The sequence below is a fragment of the Vulpes lagopus genome, chromosome 21 (genome assembly GCF_018345385.1).
Source record: "Vulpes lagopus strain Blue_001 chromosome 21, ASM1834538v1, whole genome shotgun sequence".
Taxonomy (NCBI): Eukaryota; Metazoa; Chordata; class Mammalia; order Carnivora; family Canidae; genus Vulpes; species Vulpes lagopus.
The window spans coordinates 7,509,016-7,532,100 of NC_054844.1; the positions used below are offsets into that span (position 1 = coordinate 7,509,016).

At 49.4% G+C, this 23,085-nt stretch overlaps 3 protein-coding genes across 5 annotated transcripts; 2 read left to right on the forward strand and 1 right to left on the reverse strand.

The window, feature by feature from the left end:
• The first annotated feature begins 814 nt into the window (after nucleotides 1–814).
• Nucleotides 815–4,066, forward strand: CD27 (CD27 molecule). 2 transcript variants are annotated; one of them, XM_041736828.1, is made up of 6 exons: nucleotides 815–1,104; nucleotides 1,254–1,385; nucleotides 2,271–2,483; nucleotides 2,638–2,727; nucleotides 2,984–3,103; nucleotides 3,360–4,066. In XM_041736828.1, exons 1-6 carry the CDS (start codon nucleotides 969–971, stop codon nucleotides 3,482–3,484), a joined length of 816 nt encoding a protein of 271 aa, XP_041592762.1. In that variant the 5' UTR covers nucleotides 815–968; the 3' UTR covers nucleotides 3,485–4,066. The 2 variants fall into 2 exon arrangements, with proteins under 2 accessions (XP_041592762.1, XP_041592761.1); XM_041736827.1 differs by lacking the exon at nucleotides 3,360–4,066 and having other exon boundaries at nucleotides 2,984–3,330.
• Nucleotides 4,067–4,232: 166 nt separating this feature from the next.
• TAPBPL (TAP binding protein like) lies at nucleotides 4,233–11,933 on the forward strand. Of its 2 annotated transcripts, none has more exons than XM_041736825.1 (7): nucleotides 4,233–4,554; nucleotides 5,346–5,561; nucleotides 5,691–5,948; nucleotides 7,932–8,270; nucleotides 9,069–9,371; nucleotides 10,547–10,630; nucleotides 10,818–11,933. In XM_041736825.1, exons 1-6 carry the CDS (start codon nucleotides 4,233–4,235, stop codon nucleotides 10,624–10,626), a joined length of 1,518 nt encoding a protein of 505 aa, XP_041592759.1. In that variant the 3' UTR covers nucleotides 10,627–10,630; nucleotides 10,818–11,933. The 2 variants fall into 2 exon arrangements, with proteins under 2 accessions (XP_041592759.1, XP_041592758.1); XM_041736824.1 differs by having other exon boundaries at nucleotides 5,343–5,561; nucleotides 10,818–11,926.
• Nucleotides 11,934–11,985: 52 nt separating this feature from the next.
• VAMP1 (vesicle associated membrane protein 1) lies at nucleotides 11,986–19,546 on the reverse strand. Its single transcript, XM_041736829.1, has 5 exons — nucleotides 19,167–19,546; nucleotides 15,721–15,847; nucleotides 15,353–15,511; nucleotides 14,598–14,649; nucleotides 11,986–14,185 (listed from the first exon to the last, which is right to left on the reverse strand). The coding sequence occupies exons 1-5, from the start codon at nucleotides 19,190–19,192 to the stop codon at nucleotides 14,169–14,171; spliced, it is 381 nt and encodes a 126-aa protein (XP_041592763.1). The 5' UTR covers nucleotides 19,193–19,546; the 3' UTR covers nucleotides 11,986–14,168.
• Nucleotides 19,547–23,085: the final 3,539 nt, after the last annotated feature.

Genomic DNA, 23,085 nt, shown 5'->3' on the forward strand with positions numbered 1-23,085 from the left:
CAGTACTCTAATCCCAGGACACCAGGGTCATGAGCTGAGCTAAAGGCAGATGCTTAACTGACTGAGCCACCCAGGTGCCCCAATATTCTTTTGCTGCAGAAATGTTGTGCTTGATTGTGAGTGCTATGCCAGCCCTGTGAGGGCATTTTGCAGGGCTAGTTTCTCCCCCAAATCTGAAAAATCCTGAATTCTAAAACTTACCTGACCCCAAGAGTTTCAGATAAAAGTTGGTAGACCTGTACTCAGGTCCCCCCTCCTTCTCTAAACTGTTATTAGTTTGTAAGCTGTGAACAGGGGGCAACGTGGGCATCTCTGTGCACAAGTGTGTGAAGGGAAGAGGTAGTGACCCATGCAACCAACATTCTAAAAGAGACGGGCATGAGTGGGTTATGTTCTTAGTGAGCACAAGAGCCAGATGGAGGGCAGCCCGGGTGGCTCAGTGGTTTGGTGCCACCTTCAGCCCGGGGTGTGATCCTGGGGTCCCAGGATCAAGTCCCACGTTGGGCTCCCTGCATGGAGACTGCTTCTCACTCTGCCTGTGTCTCTGCCTCTCTCTCTCTATCTGTGTCTCATGAATAAATAAATAAAATCTTTAAAAAAAAAAAAAAAAAGGAGCCAGATGGAAACTGGGAGAGGCCGGCATGTTGGAGGGGATGGATGCCTTTGAAGAGCAGCAGATCTTCTGACAAAGCTTGCCCTTTAATACTCTCGCTGGCACCCAGCACACGGAAAAGGGGGAGGGGGTGGAAGTCGCTGTTCTGAGAAAAAAAAAAAAAAAACAGGCACAATAGAGCTTCAGCTGCCATCAAAGGTCGCCTTACCACCTGAAGCCAACTTCTGAAGAGGGCCTGCAGCTGCTGCCCAGGAGGTACAGAGAGTAGGTACCAGCACCCAGCTGGACGTGCCAGCTCCACCGAGGCCAGCAGTCTGCAACTGGGGTGCAAAAAGAGCTCCCCTGAGTGAGAACCATGGCCCGGCCACCTCCCTGCTGGCTGTGGATTCTGGGGACCCTGGCGGGGCTCTCAGCCACCCCAGCCCCCAAGCACTGTCCGGAGAAACACTACCAGGTCCAGGGAGAACGGTGCTGTCAGATGTGTAAGCCAGGTAAGAGAGGAGGCCTCGCCAGGGGTTTGGGGGTGGGGGGGTAGCAGAGAGTGTGTCTGAGCTCAAGCAAGGAGAGGAATCCTGTCCTGCCTTGAAGAGGGCAGAGAAGTGGCCTTCCTTGCGCCTTGACCCTAGACCTCTGCTCACAGGAACTTTCCTCGTGAAAGACTGTGAAAGGCATGGAGAGGCTGCTCAGTGTGATCCCTGCATACCGGGGGCCTCCTTTTCACCAGACCACCACGCCCGGCGCCACTGTGAGAGCTGTCGGCATTGTAACTCTGGTGAGATGGGCAAGCCTCCGGGGCAGCAAGGTGGCAGAGCTGGGTGTGGAGAAGCAAAGAGGAGGGGGTCAGAGCTTGTCACTTCGAGGCTACTGCAAGTGGAGGCAATGCTGGGAAATGGGATGACCTGGGCATATACCCTAGGGAGAACTCTAGTGTTACAGCTAAGGGGAAAGCAGAATTTGGGGGGCTGCTGAGAATGGGTGTATAACTCAGATCATGACAAGAAGGGGTAAGTGAAAAAAACGGGAGGGGAAGTGGCCCTAGGTCCCTAGATTTCAGATAAGCGACCCCTTATTGATGAACTGGCTGCATCTGAAGCATGCATTTGTTTGGACCCTGGAGTACATCTTTCTTAGGATATAACAATACCAGCCGAGGGGAAATATCTTTCTTCTTTTCACACAAAAGCCAATTTAGGAAAATGAATATGTGTGTGTGGCCCATGTTTTTGTTTATTTTAGAATTTTATCTTTTATAAAATGAAGAAGTGCAATGTCTGCAGCTGTATTATGGATTCTTTTATTATTTCTCCAGCTTAGCTAGAATTTCAGAAACCATGTGCCAGCCTACATAGAGTAGCAGACTTTCAAGTGGCCCCTTTGCACAAATGTTCCCCCTCAGGACCCTTGTGAGGACTCTGTAACTGAACTACTATACTGCTTACCCATGAATGAATTTTCTAAAAGGTCTCAGTGTTCCCTTTAATGACCCTAGTAATAGAGGCAGAGGCACTAGATGACAGGGAGCGAGGGGCAGGAGTCCCTCACTGTGGGTCTGGGTTGGGAGCTCAGGGCAGGATTTAGCAAGTGCACCTTGCAAGTCTCTGAGGCCTGAACTGCTTGTGTGTCCCTGTCCCCCCCCCACCCCGCCCTCTGTCACCAGGTCTTCTCATTCGAAACTGCACTCTCACGGCAAATGCGGAGTGTGACTGCCCCAAGGGCTGGAAGTGCAGGGACAAGCAGTGTACGGAGTGTGATCCTCCTTCAAACCCCTTACTGATACCTCATCCGTCTCCAGCCCCAGGCCCACACTTGCAACCCACCCACTTACCTTACGCCAAAATTAAGTTCCAGGCAACGCTTTGTCCAGTGACAGGTATAGTAAAGCTCTCACCACAATCACCACCATCCCCAAGTAAGTTGCCTGGCCAGCCAGTCAGCCCTCCCATCTCATTGTGCGTCTTAGGTCTCAGGCCTTCCTTAGGCCTAGAAGATTCCCCAGCTCCTGCTCAGCCTGTTTCTTTTTCCAGAGATGCAGGAGACCAGCACAGTCCGGCAGATGCAGACCCTGGCTGACTTCAGGTGGCTGCCTGCTCCAGCTCTCTCCACCCACTGGCCACGTGAGTTTTCTCTCCCTGTTCTCTACCCCCAGAGAGACTGCATACAGGAGAGGGAAGCCAGCCAGAAAGCTCCTAGGAGGAGAGTTTAGAAGGGGGAGAAGCAGAGTCTACGGGTTAGGAAAGAACTGAGTCCAGTGGTAGCAGTAGGGGAGGGGATGGGCGACAGTTGGGAGGGGAGGTGACAATGGGCCTAGGCTGAGGGGAGTGAAGGCCTAGGCTCTCTCCAAAAACCCTGTGTGGCCTCTGCCTGTCACAGCCCAAAGGTCTCTGTGCAGCTCAGATTGCATCCGCATCTTTGTGATCCTCTCTGGAATGTTTCTTGCTTTCACCATGATCGGAGCTCTGTTCTTCCACCAACAAAGAAAATACAGGCTAAGTAAGAGACAACATACAGGTTTCCAGTCCTCTCCCTGTCCCCAGCCCTACCATCCCAGGCCCCCTGCCCATGCCTGGAGCCTCAGGGAATCTTTCCTTACTCCATCTTTACCAACATTGGCTCCCACCTTTTCTTTCTTCCCTCTTAGCTGGCAACCCCCTGACAGCTAAGCTGACCCTCCTTGGCTCATCTCCACTCCTGTCACCACCCCCCACCCTCACTGCCAGTGAAGGTTCATCTGATTCTCTTCCCGCAGACAAAGAAGAATGCCCAGTGGTGCCTGTGGAGCCTTGTCCTTACAGCTGCCCCAGGGAGGAAGAGGGTGGCGCCATCCCCATTCAGGAAGATTACCGAAAACCAGAACCCGCTTCCTACTGCTGAGCTTGCACACCACGGAGAGGGGTGGGCAGGTCATCAGTACAATAAAACCTCAGCCTCCATCCCACCCCAGTGGCCATCCAGAAGGGACAAGACTGCCCCACCACCCCCGCCCCCAGTTTCAGTACCATCCTGTTATCAGAACCCTTTCCTATGTGCAGACTTGAGAAAGTGCCTTTTGGAGATTGGCAGTGAAAAGGACACATGGGGATGAGGTGGAAGGTGGGACACAGGGACTCAAGTGTGTCTTGACCCACCCACTTTCACTCCTGCCCTGCACCAGAGGGCTATGGCCTTAGCTGGAGAACACAGTTTCCCCTACGAAACACCATGTGCTGTATCACTGACCTAGAAACTCAGCAAAATAAAGTGACAGCCAGCCACACACAGAAGCTCTCCCAGCGGTGCTCTCTCTGAAATTCCATTCTCCAGGTGCAGGCCACTCCCAGCCTCCTCCTCCAGATCAGAGATCTGAAGGAGGAGCTTTCTCCAGCGCAGACTAGTGGTGAGGGCCCCGCCCAAGTCAGGGAATGGGAACTGCAAGTGGGTGTGGCACCCACAGAAAATGAAGAGAGTCCCCAGGCTACTGGGGATCCTGCATCTGGCTGCAGTCTCCCCCTTATTTCAGCTCCACTTTCTTGGGTGGGGAGCAAAAGGGTACATGCCGTCAAGTCAGGTCTTAAGCAGAAGGGGGAGGAGGGTGGGAGCCATGGGGTGGTAGGGCGGGGCGAGGCGACAAAAAAGGAGAACAATGAAGAGGACTCTGGAACGAGCACCTAGTGGCTTCACTGACTGGCAAGGCAGCCACGATGATAGCCAAAGTGAAAGCGAAAGTGGGCTGAGGACTGAAGAGAAAGCAACAGGCCGGCAGGGGTGGTTTGGAGAGACCCCTCTTCCGCAGCTCAGAGGCACCAGTCAGCAGGAGCTGGTGCAAAAAGGCCGTTGGGGAGAGGGGCAGGAGCAGGGTGGTGGCTGCTGCTCTGCTTGGCTGTCCAGGGCGGCCCCCATGGGCCCAGAGGAGGGGTGGTACCTGCTGCTCTGCTTGGCTCTGTCCGGTGCAGCTGCAGACCCAGGTGAGTGGGGGGTGCTGGCTGGGGAGGGGAAATGTTGGGCCCAGGGCAGATGTGATAGCCACCCACCCCAAGATTCCTGAGATGCCAGAAGGGGAAAAGGTTGTGGGGAAAGGCCAGGGATGGCCTCCAATTGCCTCCTAAGCCCAACTGGAAAAAAGGCTGGCAAAGTAAGGCACCAGTAGCATTGGGGAGAAGGAAGATTGTGGGGAAGGCCAGATGAAGAAAAGTGTGTTCTCCTGGGTAGATGTGGTGGTGGGCCTACTGAAGAGGACAATGCCTGGGAGCAGACACCCAAGAAGGAAGGGTTCCTGGCTAGGAAATCCCTGGAGGAGGTGAGCCCTGAACGTGGAAGAGAGGAAGGCCACCTTAATGGCAAAAAGCAGAGGAGACTCAGTGGGCTGGCTGGGAAATGGAGAAGATGGCTGCCAATGCCCCTTGCCACACAAGTGTCCTGTCTCCCCTCCCAGTGGCAATTCTTTATTTGCTTTTGCTGAGAATGCCTTTGCCCAAAGAGAGTTTTTCCTGTGACAGCTGTAGTAAAATAAAAACAAACTCTTCTGAGCAAGGCAAATCCAGGATTTTAAATAATTCATACCAAGTATGTACCTAGAGTAGCAGGTGCTTCCCAGAAGGCTGGTTTGGAGGTGACAAGAGTGGGACACAGAGCCAGCTAAGACCCTGGAAGACTTTTACCCCTTCCTTCATGACTCCACAGTTGGGGTGGGTGACGACGAGCACAGGAGCAACTCTCTGGGCAAGAGGGTGCTCACCCCATCTTTAATTTGCAGCAGAAAGGCAGTGGCAAGCAGTGGATGTGGTCCTAGACTGCTTCCTGGTGGAGGAAGGTAGGAACCTTGGAGGTTTTGCCGGCAGTAGAAATATGGTGAAGGCCATGCTCGTGCTGAGGCAGGTACCAGTGCTGGATGATGGCTCCCTGGAAGGCTTCATCGATTTCCAAGGGGGCACACTGGCTAAAGACAACCCATCCATTACCTTCGAGGCCTCAGGTAAGAGCCCCAATATTTCAGGGCTCTCTCTGCTGAGACAGCCGAGTTCCCAAGTACACTCGCTGCACCTGCTTTCCATGGGCCCAAGTGTCCTCAATCCAACCAAATCTGTGTCCTCTCCTCCCCCAGTGAACTTGGTACAGATTCCCCAGGCTGAGGCCTTGCTCCATGCTGACTGCAACGGGAAGGAGGTGACGTGTGAGATCTCCTACTATTTTCTCCAGACCACTGAGAAGGCAGCTTGGTTCATCACCAACGTGCAGGTATCTGGAGAGGGACCTGATATCTCCATGGTGATGAAGACTCCCAGGGATGCTGAAAATGGAGCTGTCTTGCACCCCACACTGAACCTGCCCTTGAGCCCCCGTGGGACAGTACAGACTACCGGTGAGAAGATTAAAAGTAGCAGAAAGGAAATTTTGGGTTTTTTCAAGTAGTCAGCTATGGGGGGATAGGAGGAAAAGGAAGGGAACAAGTACACCTCTGTCCATATCAGTCATTTCAAGGTGTCCCCTAGCCTTGGCCCCTTCTCTGAAAGACCCAAATAATTGGATTTGGATTATTTTCACCTCCCTCATCTGAGGAAATGACATGTGATGCTCTATTCACATATGCTATCCCTAGCAGTCTTATTAAGCCATGCACAGTTGTATCCCAGTGAAAGCCAGCCTGGTCTGGTGTTTTAGGATGGTTAGAGCAAGGCACAGGGATACAAGTTTGTTCATTATCTCTTGTTAGTAAAATTTGGCCCTTACACTCTCCCACCCAGCACATACCAGAGGGTATAGGAAATTGAGATCATGATGATAGGTTTCTCTAGAGTTGATCAAATACAGTATTTTGCCTCCAAAAAGAGACAACCAAGTCCAGCGATTAGGGGGCTACCCTCCTGTCCGTAGAAAGCCCCAGAACACTCGAAGCTTTCTGTGGTGCAACCTAAATTTATCCTGCCACATCAGGAAAGAGGAGTTCTCATGTCTGTCCAGTATCAACCATAATGAATACTTGTATACGATTCACCTAGATTAACCAGTTATTAGTATTTTGCCACATCCACTCTCTTGATAGATGAAAGGATAGAATAACCCCCACCCCGAACTAACAGAAAGTTGCAGATATCTCAGCACTTCACCCCAAAAGTTTCCATGTATAGCATGTATTTGTTTAAAACACGTTTAAAAACAAAACAAAACAATGTTTATAACCAAAGACAAGGATGTTTCCTTCATAATCACAAAACCATCACCCCAGCAGCAAACCAAAGTGGGGAGCAATCTACAATGGTGCAGACAATAAAGGGCTACAGTGTGTAAAGAATTCAAGAACATATTTTCACCATTACACTATCACCATATTGGCCATTTTGAATATTACCAGTGATAAAATATTCCTCCCTGCCAGGGAGGGTATGCCACCAAGCATCAGACTGAAGAAATTTTCAAATTGATACAGTAGTACTGTCAAAATTCAGACTTCTCCAGTTGCCCTAATAATGTTCTTTGTAGCTTTCTGGGTTGCTTTGGGTTTTTTGTTTTTTTTTTTTAAGGCCAGGATTCAAACAAGGATCATGCATTATATTTAGCTGTCCTGTGCCTTTAGCTTCCTTAAGTCCAGAACATTCTTTTCCTGGCAAGGACACTTTGAGGGTGCATGCCCACTGTCTCATAAAATATCCCACTATTTGGAAGTGTCTGATTGTCTTCCTCATTAGACTCAAATCAGCACATTTGGCACAAATACTGCTACTGTGTGTTTTTTAAAACTCTTACTCCTGGGGCACCTGGGTAGCTCAATGGTTGAGCATCTGCCTTTGGCTCAGGTCGTGACCCCAGGGTCCTGGGATCGAGTCCCACATAAGGCCACAAGGAGCCTGCTTCTCTCTCTGTCTCTGTGCGTCTTTCATGAATTAATAAATAAATTTTTTTAAAAACCCTCTTACTCCTAGTCTTCACAGCAGCCTTGCCTTAAGCAGATGACCTTGGCAACCCTTAGTGACTTGCCCAAGGTCACAGAGCTAATAAGTGGAAGAAGCAGGGTTCCAAAGTTTTTTCTGCTATTCCAGTGGTCTGACCTGAGAGTCAACAGTAACTCATAATTTTGCATATGTACTTTTTTGGTGAGAAGTCCATAGCTTTTGTCAGATTGTCCCGGGGTAAGTGACTCCAGAATACTCAGGATTATCGTGTGTCAGGCTGCCTTCCCAGAGCACTATTTCTTTGTGTTCCATCTAGTGGGAATTGAGCTCAACTGGCCTCATTGTCCAAAGGAGGAGGCAGGGGCAGGTGTATGCCTACAACATGCCCATAGTTAGGGATCAGGGGGACTCAAGGAGGAAGTAGCCCACAATTACCCTTCTTTTTCTCACTACAGTGGAGCTCCAAGTGACAACACAGACCCCATCCCTGAGTTTGCTGCTGGGGTCCTCAGCCTCCCTGCACTGTGGCTTCTCCATGGCACCGGGCTTGGTCCTGACCAGTGTGGAATGGCGGCGGCAACATAAGGGCAGTGGCCAGATGGTGTACAGGTGGACCAAAGGGCAGCAGCATGCCAAGCGGGAGGGCGCCACCCTGGAGCCTGAGCAGCTACTACTGGCCGGGGACGCCTCCCTCACCCTCCCTAGCCTCACTCTGAAGGACGAGGGGACCTACATTTGTCAGATCACCACCTCTCTGTACCAAGCTCAACAAAACATCCATTTCCACATCCAAGGTGAGGCCATACTCAGTTCTCCAGGGAGAGGGTAAGGGATATGCCTATGAGAGTATTTTTCAGGACAGAGTCCAACACAAGGGCAGTTTCTTGAGAGGCAGAATGCATTGCCACGACCTAACTGCCACCTCCATTCTAGAAGCACAGACTGTTCCCTGTCAGACTCCAGGATAATTCCACCAAGCAGTCTACCAATCCAGGATTCTGCTGCCCTGTCCTGGCTGGCTGGCTCCCAAGTACCCCAGTCCTCTGGACCACATCCTGGGGAGGAGCAGCAGCAAACCGAGGGGCCATGGGGGCCATCAGATTGGCAGGAGTATTCCATTACTGATGTCCTTGAAAATCACCAGCTAATAGTGATTTTTTTTTTCTTTTTAGAGATTTTATTTATTTATTCATGAGAGACACAGAGAGAGAGGCAGAGACATAGGCAGAAGCAGAAGCAAGCTCCTCGCAGGGAGCCCGATGTAGGACTCGATCCCAGACACCAGGATCATGCCCCATGCCAAAGGCAGATGCTCAACCACTGAGCTACCCAGGCATCCCGAGCTAATAGTGATGTTAAGAAGCCAACTTTTACTTGGTTTTACTAAGTTTTACTATTGTTTTTTAATTACCTGTGGAAGACGTGCCCCCTTCTGGCCTGCAACCAGGGTGGACCCCTTCCACCCCCTCCTTGGCACTCCACTAAAGGGTTAATTCCAGCTTCCACACCAGCAAGAAAAGAAAGCAGGCTTTGGGCAACTCTGCTATCAGGTTAGATCCCTCTGGAAACTCACTCCTCATTCTTTCTTCCAGCTTCCCCCAAAGTACGACTGAGCTTGGCGAACAAAGCTGTGCCAGCCACCCTCGTCTGCAACATCGCTGGCTATTATCCTCTGGACATGACTGTGAAGTGGACCCGAGAGGAGCTAGGTGGATCCCCAGTTCTGGTCTCTGGTGCCTCCTTCTCTGGCCTCCGGCAAAGCTCAGACGGCACCTACAGCATCTCCTCCTTCCTGACCCCAGAACCAGGCCCTGAGGGCACCACTTACACCTGTCAGATTACCCACATCTCCCTGGAACAGCCCCTCAGTGTCAGCACCTGGATTGCCCCACCAGGTACTAGGAGTGCCGTCCTTTCTCAACTTCTATACTTGGGGCTCCTGGCTCTCCTGCCCCCAGCTCGTCTCTGGCCTTGTTCTGCTTCCCACAGCACTTTGTTCCATTTCTACTTCTTATTTCCTGAGATGGCAGCCCCCATAGCTGCCACTACATCCTGAGACTCCATTACACCCCAGGTTCCAGGATGCCAGGTAATATACTGAGAGCTGGAGACAAAGGGTGAATTGTTCCTGCCCTCAAAGAGCTTAGTCAGCTTGGAGGGATGGACTAGGCAGTCAGGGAGGATGGCCTGGAGGAGACACGCCAGCTGAGCAAGCTGAATGTGAAGGCCAAATTATAAAGTCTCAGGAACATTTGGGGAACTGCACAGCTAGAGCCAAGGGTGTGTGGGAAAAGAGAGAAGCGGCTCTGAAACTTGAATAATTACATTTATTGGGCATTTACATGAATCAAGTGCTTTACTGAGCACTTAGCTGTATGACTGCATGTATTATTATCACGACCCCCATTTTATTGATGAGCAAACTGGCACTTACAGATGTTAGGGAATTTGCCCAAGGTCACCTGCCTAGCAAATGGTAAGAGAGAAAATATGAAATATGGGCAGCTTGACTCCCCTACAGCCTTACATCCTTTACTGCTTTTAATGGGCAGATCACAATGGGCCTGCAAGCTGGAATTTCATCCTGAAGTCACAGAATATCATTGAAAGGTTTTAAACAAGACCTGCAAACATCCAGGAGCATTGGGCATTATTTGGCGGCTTGCCAGCCTGCAAGCTTCCCAAAATCTGGGGTTTTATCTCAGCTTACATCATTCCCCAGCTAGTTGCAAAATTTCAGTTTACCTGTCAACAACTAATCTAACCTAAGTCTCTCTTGCAAAGCAATTAAAAATGTTCCAAGCAGGGGAAGAGGCAGGAAATTCTGTGTGGAGGAACACACAAACATCTGACAACTTTTAACAAGTACGAATACTAGTGTGTGTAGTTCCTGGGTGAAAGCAGAACATTTGTTGCTATGAGTTCCTTAACCAGGGATGGGGACACTTGCACATTCCCTCTCTTCCTCTCTCAGCTTTGTCCCTCTTGCTGGGGCAGGTGTGGGCTCGGGCTTGGGCTCAGACATAATTCCCGCCTACTGATCTCTGCCCACGCTGATCTCAACCTAAAGAGCAGGAAACAACCTTTGGAGTCCTATTTGCCAGCGGCCTCTTCCTTCTTGCACTGTTGTTCCTGGGACTTCAAAGATGACAAGGTAAACACCTGCTTGCCCTCAGCCCTGCCCCTACCCCTCCTCAGTTGTGAATCAGCCAGCTCTAGCCACCTCCCCACCTGGATGAGGATGAAGCCCAAGTGTCCTGAGTTCCAGCAGTCCCCACAGCCCCTTACTTTTGGGATTACCCCAATTGAAACCAACCTCCTTCTCTCTTGTCTTCTCCTAGCTACCTCACCAAGATCTGTCTATACTCTGAAGTGGTAACCACTCTCCTGCCTCAGGATAAAAGAAGAGTAGTCACGTTCTCCCAGAAGGACTCTAGCCAAGTCTCAGAGCTCAAAAAGACTCCAAGAAAGGCATGAAGAAGGCACAGATCATGGGTACTCTGTCTCTGTGTAGGTCTCTGCCTTTTTTCATTGTGTCCCTGGGCTGAACACAATGTGAAGGGGTGAGAGGGTGGTAGGAAAGCAGAATGTCTGGGTGGAGGTTAAAAATGAGCCTGTGGTAGGAAAAGAAAATGGGACGAGATTAAGGAGTAAGCGGGTAAGTCATGAGCTCATGGTTCATGAGATAGAGCCCCACAGTGGGTTCCACGCTCAGCAGTGAGTCTGCTTGAAGATTCTCTCTCCCTCTGCCCCTTCCCCAACTCATGCTCCTGCTCTCTAAATTTTTTTTTTTTTTTAAGGAGCAAGTAAGGGACAGTGGGGCAATGGTGGGGATTGGGCCATAACACATAAGCATTTGAACCCTAGTCAAGTAAAAGTCCCTTGTGTCCTCAGAAACAAAGCTTTTCTACTTTCCTGTCTTTTCCCCACATTGGACCCAACTAAGCCCTGTACCCAGGCCTACTCCCACCAACTTGCAGTGTTCAAGGCATGAAATGAAGGCCCTCAGAGGAAGCCCTGGGGCACCATGCTGTGCTCTGTGTAACCTTGAGCTGCAATTAAGGTCATGCCCTTTTGGACAGCTACTGAGTATTTCAGGATACCTACAGGGTCCTCACTCCCTCAACTGCAGGTAAGGTTGGGGAGCTGGGTGTGTTGGTGGAGGCCTCATCTGGGTACCCCCTGGGTCAGGCTGGGCAGCCTGAGGACCTGTGAAGGAGGTACATGGGTGGTGTCTGAGAAATCCTGTAGCGGTTTGTGATGTGATGTTTCAGACATGCACTCAGCTTCCTGTCATCACTTCCTCTCGCTAGCACCTGGGAGAGCTGGGCTGTGCCAGGTACAAAGACAGGGTAGAGACCACTTCCTCTGCCAACACAGATCTTTCATCTTGAGTACCATGCGGCACATGTGAGCCTTCCAGCCTTGAGCAACATCACACTGTAGAAGGAAAACCACCCCTCCCCCACCCCACCTCAGTTACTCCAACCCAAACAACAACCAAGACAGTTTAGTGGTAGGAATTTATATTTTTTGCCTTTGTGCAGAATACATGAAATTGGTAAATATGCCACATGCCTTTGGTGGAAGTACAACTGTTCTTATTCTATACAAGTATGAGGTCGGGGGTAGGAAAAAACACGGAGGTGATGACAGACACACAGTGGAAACCCCACATCGCCTCATGGCAAACCAAGGAAGAAGGGGATGTGGGAAGCTCAGCTTCATTTGACTGCAAAGTCCCGGAGTTTGGATACACGTCTGCTCATGCACATGGGTGGCAGGAGGGAAGAGGGACACGGCAAAGACACAGAAGAGGGCACAGGGTGGGGTAAGAAAGAAAGTAGAAGGGTGAGCATCCCCAAGAGAACAAAGCCAACTACATCTGGGGAGCCACAGAGGAACAGAGACCCAGGAAAAAATTCCCATGTTGGGGCTGGGTGGGCCAAGAGGGTGAATTTGCTCCAGGCTTGGGACACATCGAGGACAGTGGTGGTTCTTCTCCAGCGGTGACCCCCCTGCATTAGGCAAGGAGGAGCCCAGAGGAGAGTGGAGACCTTCGAGGGGGGCCGTTGGGAGGGTATACTGACTGCTTTCTTCCAGCTCTTCGGGCCTGCCCTGGGGCAGGACGAAGGGAATGTGGGAAGCAGGGGCGAAGGGAGAGAAAGCATGGTTCTGCGCAATGAAATGCTGCTGCATGGAAAGTGAACATCCAGACCCAGCCTGGCCTGGCCTCAGCCTCTTTTTGCTTGTGGGCTAGAAGACAAGAGGACTAAGGGGTGATGGATGTTCCCCCTTCCTGCTCCCAGCCACCTTCCTCCCGTCAAATCTGGGTCTCTCCCACTCCACAACCTATCCTGAAGCCCAGCTGTGTCTCCCATCCTCAGGTCCCACTGTCTGCCCCCACAAACCATGCAGAGAGGAAAGGCAAGGAGGCAAAGTGGAAATCAGAAGGGTACAGGTGGTTTAGAAGGGGAACACAATGCAGGAAGAATAGACAGGTGGCTCTAGATGCCCCATGACAGCACAGCAGTGCACAAGCACACCTGTCCACAGACCATCCCGCCTCCCTGCCAAGACCAGGGTGGCAGGGATCCTAGACTTCTCTGAATACTCAGATTCGGCCAGCCTCAGGAAGGACCTCCTGCCTCAACCCTGTCTTTGGTGAGTACATGGGAACAGTGTAGAGGAAAGGAATCCCTGAGAGCCCAAGGGTCCTCAATTCTAACACCTCACACTTTATCAACGGGAAGGGAGGAGCAGGACCGTCCCCAATGAGCTGGCAAGAAGTGGCTTCCTCCAACCTTGTTTTTTCAAATTAGGCCCTTGACTCGTTGTCTGTCTATAGTTAACGCTCGTTCTCTATCTATGCCAACAACTAAAACTAACTGAGAGTCCCCAGTTTTGGCCATCTGAAATTATCTAATGCTCTCCTGAACAATACAGAATGCCACAGAAAATGTAGACAAGAGACAGCCCCTTGTAGTTATGAGATTATGGGGCTGCTTCCAGGATGGGAATGAAGCCAGTACTTTTGCAATTAACGTGTTCTATAGGTCTCCAGAAAACAAAGCAAAAGGCTGTAAGATCCCCAACAGACATAGAAATTCTTGGACTAACAGATTAGAAATAACTGCAAAAACAGGTTTGACTTTCTTAAAGGGCAATGCCCAGAACCAAGTTGGACTTTGAGCCCACTCCAGGATCCTCTTCCAGCCTGGCCTAGGAGAAGAGCCCCAAGTGACCAGGGCAGCCCTGGGCTGCTATTCCAGCTGTCCCTAGCCACCTCCTGCCAGTGCCCTGGCCTTTCCTGATGACACCATGGGCATCAACGCCCTTGTTCTCCCCCGATCTTGGCACCTTCTTGGGCATGTCACCTCAGCTATACCCCTCCTCTTCTCTTGGCCTCCAGCTCTTTTTGGCCCTGGGGAACTTAAGAGCATATAAGAAGGGGGTAGGGAGGTACCAGCTAATGCTCTTTGGGAAGTTACTTCAAGACTGTGCCACGAGCAGCAACTCTAGCATTGAGGGACACAGTGCAAATGAAAGCAACAGAAAAGGAGGACTGGGCAATGGAGAAGCCAGGACAGGGTGGAGGAAGGTATATGGGGACGTTCGTTGAGAGAGCAAACAGAAGGAGATGGACTTAAGTCTGGATGGCGATGGAGAAGAGGGAAGGGGGTGGCACATTCTCAAGTAAAAAAGTAGACTGGACACAGGAATCAGGAAGTCCCAGATGGAGAAGAGAAAGAGACAGGAGAGAACAAGACGGCAAATTACATCAAGTTACTAGACATCTGGGCCTTTCCGTTGCAGGTGTCCCATCCCCGTGGTCTCCCTCTGACCCAAGCCAGTGACAAACAGCACAGCCCCGCTTCCTCAGAACAGGAGGGGCCATCTTCCCATGGCATCTTGCACGGGAGCAGGCTCGTCCATCAAAGAAGTCCCCTGTCTTTGCCCGTCCTCCCTCCCGAACCAGGTGATGGTTCCACAGCAGCGATCTCCATACCTCAGTCAGAGCAGCCCCACTCCCCAGGCAGGCAGGCAGGCAGGCAGGGCTGGGAGAAGACTCCAGGACCTTCCCACCTGTTCACCCCACCAGCAACCTCAGCGATACTTACTTACAATGACTACCACGATGATGGCACAGATAGCTCCCAGCATGATCATCATCTGAGGAAACATTGACCAAAAAATGGGCCCTTGGATTCGGGGAAGAGGAGAGAGATGTTCCCACTAGGGGTGTGGTAAAAGAACCTCCTCTGTCCTTGGGACAGTGGAAGAAGCCACAAATCACCCAGGATACATGCAGGCCTCTTGGGGAGGGCTCGACCCTCCTGTTCCCCATGGGACAGCCACCCTTGCACCAGAGCTGAGGCTTCCCAAAAACATGAGAGCATCTGCAGCTTGCTCCATTTTGCTTCTCTCCTATTGCCTGAAGGCTCTGAAAGGAATGTCAGCAGAGATGCAGACTTGGGATCTTTAGTCAGTTGCTTCATTTTTCTTCGTGAAGCATTCAGCTCATTCCTAAAAGCTGCAGGTATTTAAATATATACCTCCCTACCCTAGCCATTGTGTCTATGTTGGCTGTGTGTGGGGAAGGGCCATGCGAGATCTTCCCATGGTCTTTGGGAAAAAGCAGCCTAAATGACCACTGTTCAGGGTATGGCTGGCACCCAGTTAGTGGTTCTGAATACTCTAGCCTACCCTGGTGGGCAATTCCGGGTAATGCATGTCAAGAAGACTCAGATTTCCTCCCCAGGGTTCTGCAGGGCCTGAGATCCTGTGCCACCTTGGGTTAGGAAGGTAGAACTTGAGGATTTTCTTGCCTTCTTTAGGCCCAAGAAAGGAAGCCAGAGAGGACAAGAGAACTCACCTTGCAGTTTTTCCACCAATACTTCCTCTTTAGCTTGGCAGCACTACTCTCAAATTGTGATGCTCCCACCTGCAAGGCGTCCGCTCGGTCATCCAGCTGTGACAGTATCTCATCCCTCTTCAGGACCTTGTCCACATTGACACGCATGATGTCCACCACCTAGGGGTGAGGGATGCAGAAACAAAGCTAGTAAGCTTCCTGGCTCGAGACAAGGGTAAATACAACAGAATCTCAAGTCTGGCCCTGTGTAACTCAGGGACACCTTGCTTCTCAGAGATTTCCCCCTGTATTTATTAAATTAATTAATTAATTAATAAGTTTCTAAACTTCTACTATCTGGAAACTCAGAGAAAAAGTTCTCCACTTACTTCCTCCACTTGTGCCTGGGTTTGCTGTAGTCGTCTGTTACTGGTTGTATTAGGAGGAGGGCCAGGGGGACCACCTCCTGGGGCAGTCCCTTCTGCCCCTTCAGTGGGTGGCTGAGCTGGGGCAGACCTGTGGAGAGAAGTGGACCAAGTACACAAAGTAACTAAGACAAGAAAGGAACCACGTGCATTCTAGCCCAGTATCACAAATGTAATGGTAATTAGACTATATGCAACTAGAAGGGATTCTAACTTCTTGGTGACACCAAGTAGGGAGATGCAGCATAGAGGAGGAAGCAAAAGGTGAAAGATCTTGTAATAACATTTAAATGGGGTTCAGAAACATCCAGGGTGGCTTCATGAGATCCTGTTTGGAGCTATCCTTTGATCAAATTCAAACATCCTCTGGCACAACGGCTACAGGGACAAATGTGCCAACCCTGAACTAAATGGCACTTTCCTGACTGAAAAAGAAGCCTTTCACATGAAGTCAAACTGGAAAACTCCTATCCAGATTAGGAGAAATCCATACAAAAGACTAAAGCCTACAGACAGAACATCTCTTTTATCCAAGCCTAAAGACAAGCAAGTTGACAGACTCTGTTTAAAGGAAACCGGTTATTAGTTGTTTCCCACAGTGATTAGTATATTGGGGCTACTGTAAGAACAACTTGGAGAATCACCAAAGGCAAGGCTTCTAAAGGTAGAGTTGAGACAGAACTATTTGCTTGCTTTGTTTTTGGCAGAGAAGAGTGTTTCACTTAGATAGAATTGGGTCCTAAAGCAATTGTGTTAGTTATGAAACTGTTCCAAGAGCATAGACAGGATGCAAGAATATAGATAATGGTCCTCAATGTACATGCATCATAGATATCCTGTCCTTTCCTTTTCTAGATTTGGTATCAAGTCTCAGGAGGCTTCCCTAGTTCTTTCTATCCCAGAGAGAAATCTTGGTTTACACTACACACAGAGATCGTTCTTTTTTTTTAAGATTTTATTTATTTATTCATGACACAGAGACACAGAGAGAGAGGCAGAGACATGGGCAGAGGGAAAAGCAGGCTCCCTGTGCGGTGCCCGATGTGGGACTCGATTCCAGGACCCCGGGATCACGACCTGAGCCGAAGGCAGACGCTCAACCACTGAACCACCCAGGCACCTCTGTTCTTTCTTTCCCTTACACTTAGATGGCATTAATCTAGTATGGGGTCTTCAAGATAAACTCCTTTCCATGTCCCAACACACGGAGGCTAAATTCATCTCTTAAAGAATTCCCAGAAGTCTAACCTAAGGCATGAGATTTTTCTCTACCAAGAAAGAACCTACCGACAGAGGAAGATCTCTCAAACTTAATGGAGAATAGAAGTTACAGTAAGAACTCTTCAAATAGAAGCAAAATCTCACAAAACATACCTCATAGGAGCAGTCCAAGAGTAAATGCATTAGGAATTAATCACAAGTCACCAAAAAGGAGAGGAGGTTGGAGGTTGGAGAGGAGGCCTTGACTACTCACAATAGAAGTAATACCCAGAAAATTCCCCCTCCCTAAGTGAATTTCTTTTGGTCTAAAATGATAGGGAATGGGCAGCCCGGGTGGCTCAGTGGTTTAGTACCGCCTTCGGCCTAGGGCCTGATCCTGGAGACCCGGGATTGAGTCTCACGTCAGGCTCCCTGCATGGAGCCTGCTTCTCCCTCTGCCTGTGTCTCTGCCTCTGTGTGTGTGTGTGTGTGTGTGTGTGTGTCTCTTGTGAATAAATAAATAAAAATCTTTAAATAAAATAATAATAATAAAAAGGATGGGGAATAACTCCTCAAAGAGGCTTTCTTAGCAGATTATACCCAACCCACCCTCATTCAAAAAATCACTTTCTTATTTCCTTCTAAAGCACTGGAGGAAGCAAAGGAAAGAAAGATACAGAGGCATGGAAGCCACAAGACTCTTGTGTTACCACTGAACTAAGCAATGTAGTTCTCTGAAGGTGGAAACGTCAGTGAGTAGGTAGCAGCCAGTATTTGGTCTTGGAAGCAGTCCAAGATGGTGGCCCCAATGACAAGATTAAGGTCAGAGATCTCGTGATGCCCTGCTAGTCACCATGCTTTCTCCATTTCCTTCAGTTCATCCCACATGCCAGCTCCCTGCTGTTGGGTACCTGTCTGTCCCCCTCTTCCCCCAAAATGTGTGTGGCAGGGGAATGGAATCTTAGGGCTTGGCCAAAATGCATAGACTATCACATACAGTTAAAACTGTAGAAACCGGGGATCCCTGGGTGGCGCAGCGGTTTGGCGCTTGCCTTTGGCTCAGGGCGCGATCCTGGAGACCCAGGATCGAATCCCACATCGGGCTCCCAGGGCATGGAGCCTGCTTCTCCCTCTGCCTGTGTCTCTGCCTCTCTCTCTCTCTGTGACTCTCGTAAATAAATAAAAATTAAAAAAAAAAAAAAACTGTAGAAACCAAATAGAGAAAAAGTGAAATGGTTATAAAGCATTCGAAGGGACCATTTCACTTCTTATTTGTTGGGAGTTGGGAACACTCAGCAATAAAATATCCAGGGGTAGTCATAACCCATGTGTCACATAAGTAAATCCTCCCCCTTTTTTGTCACTCTGAGAAGCAACACAAATATATCTAGAACCAAGACAGGACTCCAGGCAGTAAGAAGAAAGAAGACTCTCTATTAAGTATTTGGTGGTCCTGACAGGGAAATCCTTCCTTTGTCCGGCCACCGTTCTCCCTCAGGATCTCCGGGTGCGGGTTGTGTCGAAAACTAAAATCGAATTGTTGGGGGAAGGCAGAGATCCTCAGTTCGATTTCTCTTGCAAGTACTTGGCTAAGACCCGATGACAGGGAAGACACCTCCTGTACAGGTGGCCTGGAGAGGAGTGGCTGCTTGGGACCACATGCCACTGCCCCTGGAGTCTCTCAGAGCCGCTCACCTGGCGCCAAAGAGCTGTCAGCTAAGTTTCCGGATCTTTGCTCCCCGCCGAGAGGGGTGGGGGAGTCGGGGACGCGCCACCGTTGGGGCGAGGAGAGGGCAGGGCAGCTCAAGTCACTAAGCGGCAAGCGCACCCACTACAGCTTCCAGAGGCCCTACAGATTCGACCAGACAACAAGAAAGGGTCTCGAACCGCCCCCCGATACCTCGCCCCGCCCCGGGCTTCGGGGCGCCCCGCGGGCGAGAGGAGAGCGTGGCACCAAGGTGGGACCCCCGCCCCGCCCCGCCCCGCCCCGCCCCGCCCCGCCCGTGCGGTGCCGCCGCGGCTGCGGCAGGAATGGGGCGCTGCTCTCGCTGCCCGGGGGCGGCGCGGTCTGCGGGCGGCGGGCGGCGCGCGGCGGTGGCTCCCGCATGGCCGCAGCTGCTGCAATGCGCCATTTTCCGTCCCGCAGCGCCGGCGCCAGGGGCGGGAGCTGGCGAGGAGGCGCTGAGCCCCCCGCACCCGAGTCCACTCACATTTCTGTGACAGAGGAGGGCTCCATCTCGTGTCCCGAGGCTGCGGCCAGATGCCTGGCCGGGGGAACGCTGCGGCTGAAGCCCGCGGAACCGCCAAGTCCCGCGCCCAGCGGACCACCCGGAGCTCTAGCTGCGCTGGAAGGGACCGCAGGGGCCGCGCGGGTCCCACCCTTTATCAGCGCCGGCCACGCCTCCCGGTAACGTGGGCGACCCCGCCGCCCAATCGACGCACAGGACAGGTGCGCGTCCAGAAGCCCAGTCCGACCGAGGCCGCGCCCGCCCGGGCCTGCAAGTTGGCCAATCCCAGCTCTCCTCCCACGCCCGACCCCCGAAAGCAGCGGGGTCCTGGGGGGATCGTTGCGTGACCACCACAACCACAGTCGGCTGGAAACAGGCGCCAGCTCCCTGGAGGGGCGGTGCCAACAGTTTGATTTAGGGCTCTGGGTACCTGCCAGCCAATCACTGAGCAGTTCCTGAAGCCCAGGCCCGCCCACCGCCCCCGGCGCCCGCAGCTCCGGCCAATCACAGCCGGGGCCGGGCCCCAGCTCAGCTTCGCGCAGACCCCGAAGTGCTAGGTGGAGAGCGACCCAGTACCGGGCGCTGGGTTCGGTCCCTCCAGAGCAATCAACGAAGGCTTCATTCATCCTTTTCCTTCGACATAGCCGGCTCCTCACGCAGTGTATTCTAAATCGAACTCCCCCTGCAAGCCCGCGCCTCCTCTCCCCCGCACCAGGTCACCGCAACGACTCAGCTACCCAAACCAAAGACCTGGAAATCATTCCAGATTTCCTTACCTGTTCATCTCTACACCTCCTCTGATGATAACTCACCAAGTCGAGCCGATTTTTCCTTCTTAGTTTTTCAAGGATTTGCTCTCCTGGTATCACTGTCCTACTCTCACTTTTGACTATTATCCCTTGCCTGGACACCATCAGTTGTAAAACTTAACCATTACTTTAGCTCCTGCTAAGGAAAAAAAGGTGGCAAATAAACTGACACCATGCTTTCTTGTCACTTTGGATTTTTATTTTACATTTATCGAAAGTGTAGATTTATATAGATACAGATTTTTATAATTCTTCACTCTTGTGCATACATAAAAAGGAAATTTTTTATTTTATTTTTTTTAATTTTTTATTTATTTATGATAGTCACAGAGAGAGAGAGAGGCAGAGACACAGGCAGAGGGAGAAGCAGGCTCCATGCACTGGGAGCCTGATGTGGGATTCGATCCCGTGTCTCCAGGATCGCGCCCTGGGCCAAAGGCAGGCGCCAAACCGCTGCGCCACCCAGGGATCCCAAAAGGAAACTTTTTAAAGGGTAACATGGTAATGGTATTTTCAAAACTTCATATTCAGAGCCTGAGTCTTAGGATTTTTTTTTTTTTTTACTCAGTCTTAGATGTCCATGATTTTTCACAATGTAGTCCTCTGTGCATTCCATCAAAGGCGTTGGTGATGCAGCATTTCTTAAAAGAGTGTTCCTCTTCTGTCTCTGGAATCTTCTTCTAAGCCTTAGACAACCATTTGGCAAGTTTTGATTCTTCTGAGTGGGTATGACAAATATAATTTGACTATTGTCTGACTAATAGTTATAGTGAAACATCCCAATTTAAATGTTAAAATGATTTTTAAATGCCTCCTAGAATCAATAAAATATATCTTTTTGCTTCTAGTTTTACCATCCCTCACATCCATCCTCTAAGAAACTACCAGAAAGATCTATCCAAATGTCACAACCCTGTTTAAACCCTTAAACACTACCAAATCTCGCCAGAAAAAAAAAAAAAAACCTTAAAATCAGTGACTTTTGTAAAAATTAAGATGTTTTTAAACTTGAAATAAAAGTAATTATAGATTCACATGAGGTGGGCCAAAAAAGGTACAGAGAGGTTTCCCTGTCTCTCTTCCACTAGTTTCCTACCATAGAAACAGTACAATATTAAAATCAGGAAATCAACATTGGTACAATCCACAGAGTTTATTCATGTTTCACCAGTTTTACGTGCATTCATGTGTGTGTGTGGTTTTATGCAATATGTGTATATAATCCTGTAACCACGACCACAATCACCCTATAGAACTAGGACATTACTACAAGGTTCCCTTGTGCTATCCTTTTATAGCCGAAAGCACCCCAATCCCTAACCCTTGTCAGCCACTAATTTGTTCTCCATCTTTATAACTTTCTTTCAATAATGTTATATAAATGGAATCATACAGGGATGCCTGGGTGGCTCAGTGGTTGAGCATCGGCCTTCAGCTCAGAGTATGACCCCCAGAGTCCTGGGATTGAGTCCCACATTGGGCTCCCCGCAAGGGGCCTGCTTTTCCCTCTGCCTATGTCTCTGCCTCTCTCTGTGTGTCTTTCATAAATAAATAAATAAAATCTTAAAATAAATAAATAGATAAATGGAATCATACAGTGCGAAATTTTTTAAGATTGGCTTTTTTCCCCCTATTTTGGCTTATGGATGTCCAATTGCTCCAGGACCATTTGTTGAAAAAGCAGCCTTTCCTCCATAATGTCCTTGAAATCTAACCAACTTGCGTGTATCAATAGTTTTCATTGCTGAGTAGTATTCTGTGGAATGGACATGCCATAATTTGTTTAACCATCTATCTGATTAAAGGATATTTGGGCTGATTTCAGGTTGGGGATGTTATGAGCAGTTGGGTAAAGGTTTGCATGGACATGAATTTTCATTTCCTTGGGGTAAAAGCTCAAAAGTGCAATTACTGGGTAGGAAGGTAATTGCCTGTTTAGTTTTAGAAGAAACTGCCAAATTGCTTTCAAGTCATTTTACCGCTTAAATTCCCACCAGCAATGTATGCAGAATCCAGTTTCTCCACATCTTCACCAGCATTTGGTGTTGTCAACGATTTTTTTTTATTCTAGCCATTTGATAGGTCTGTAGCAATATATCATTGTAGTTTTAATTATCAGTTTTCTGATGGCTGATGATGTTGCACATGTTTTAATGTGTGTGTGGTTTTTGTTGTTGTTGTTGTTGTTGTTGTTGTTGTTTTTACCATCTATGTATCCTCTTTGGTGAAGGGTCTGCCCATGTCTTTTGCCCATTTTCTAATTGGGTTGGTTTTTTTGTTTTGGTTTTTGGTTTTTTTTGTTTGTTTGTTTGTTTTTTTACTATTGAGTTTTGGGGATTATTTAAATATTCTAGGTAAAGTACTCTGTCTGATAAATGGTTTCTCCTGGTCTGTCATTTCTTTTTAAAGGAATCTTTCAAAGAGCAAAGGTTTTCAGTTCTGTTCAAATCCAATTTATCGACTTGTCCTTCTATGGATTATACTTTCAGCATGAAGTCTAAGAACCCTTGCCTAGCCCTAGACTCTGATGATTTATTTTATTTTATTTTCTAAAAGTTGTATATTTTTATGTTTCACATGTAAGTCTCTGATCTATTTTGAGTTCATTGTTGTATAAGGTGTAAAGTTTAGGTCAGAGTTCATTTTTTTTTTTTTTTTGTCAGAGTTCATTTTATTGCCAATTGCTCCAGGACCATTTGTTGAGAAAGCAAACCTTCCACTGTTGAATTGCTTTTGCACCTTTGTCAAAAACCAGTTTGGTAACACAACCTAACCACACACCTAATGGAATAGGAAAAAGAACAGCAAATAAAGCCTAAAGCCAGCAGAAGGGGGGCAGCCTGGGTGGCTCAGCGGTTTAGCCCTGCCTTCAGCCCAGGGCCTGATCCTGGAGAGCCTGGGATCGAGTCCCACGTCAGGCTCCCTGCATGGAGCCTGCTTCTCCCTCTGCCCGTGTCTCTGCCTCTCTCTCTCTCTCTCTCTCTCTCATGAATAAATAAATAAAATCTTTAAAATAAAAAAAATATAAATAAATAAATAAATCCAGAAGAAGGGAAATAATAAAGATTAGAGCAGAAATAAGTGATATAGAA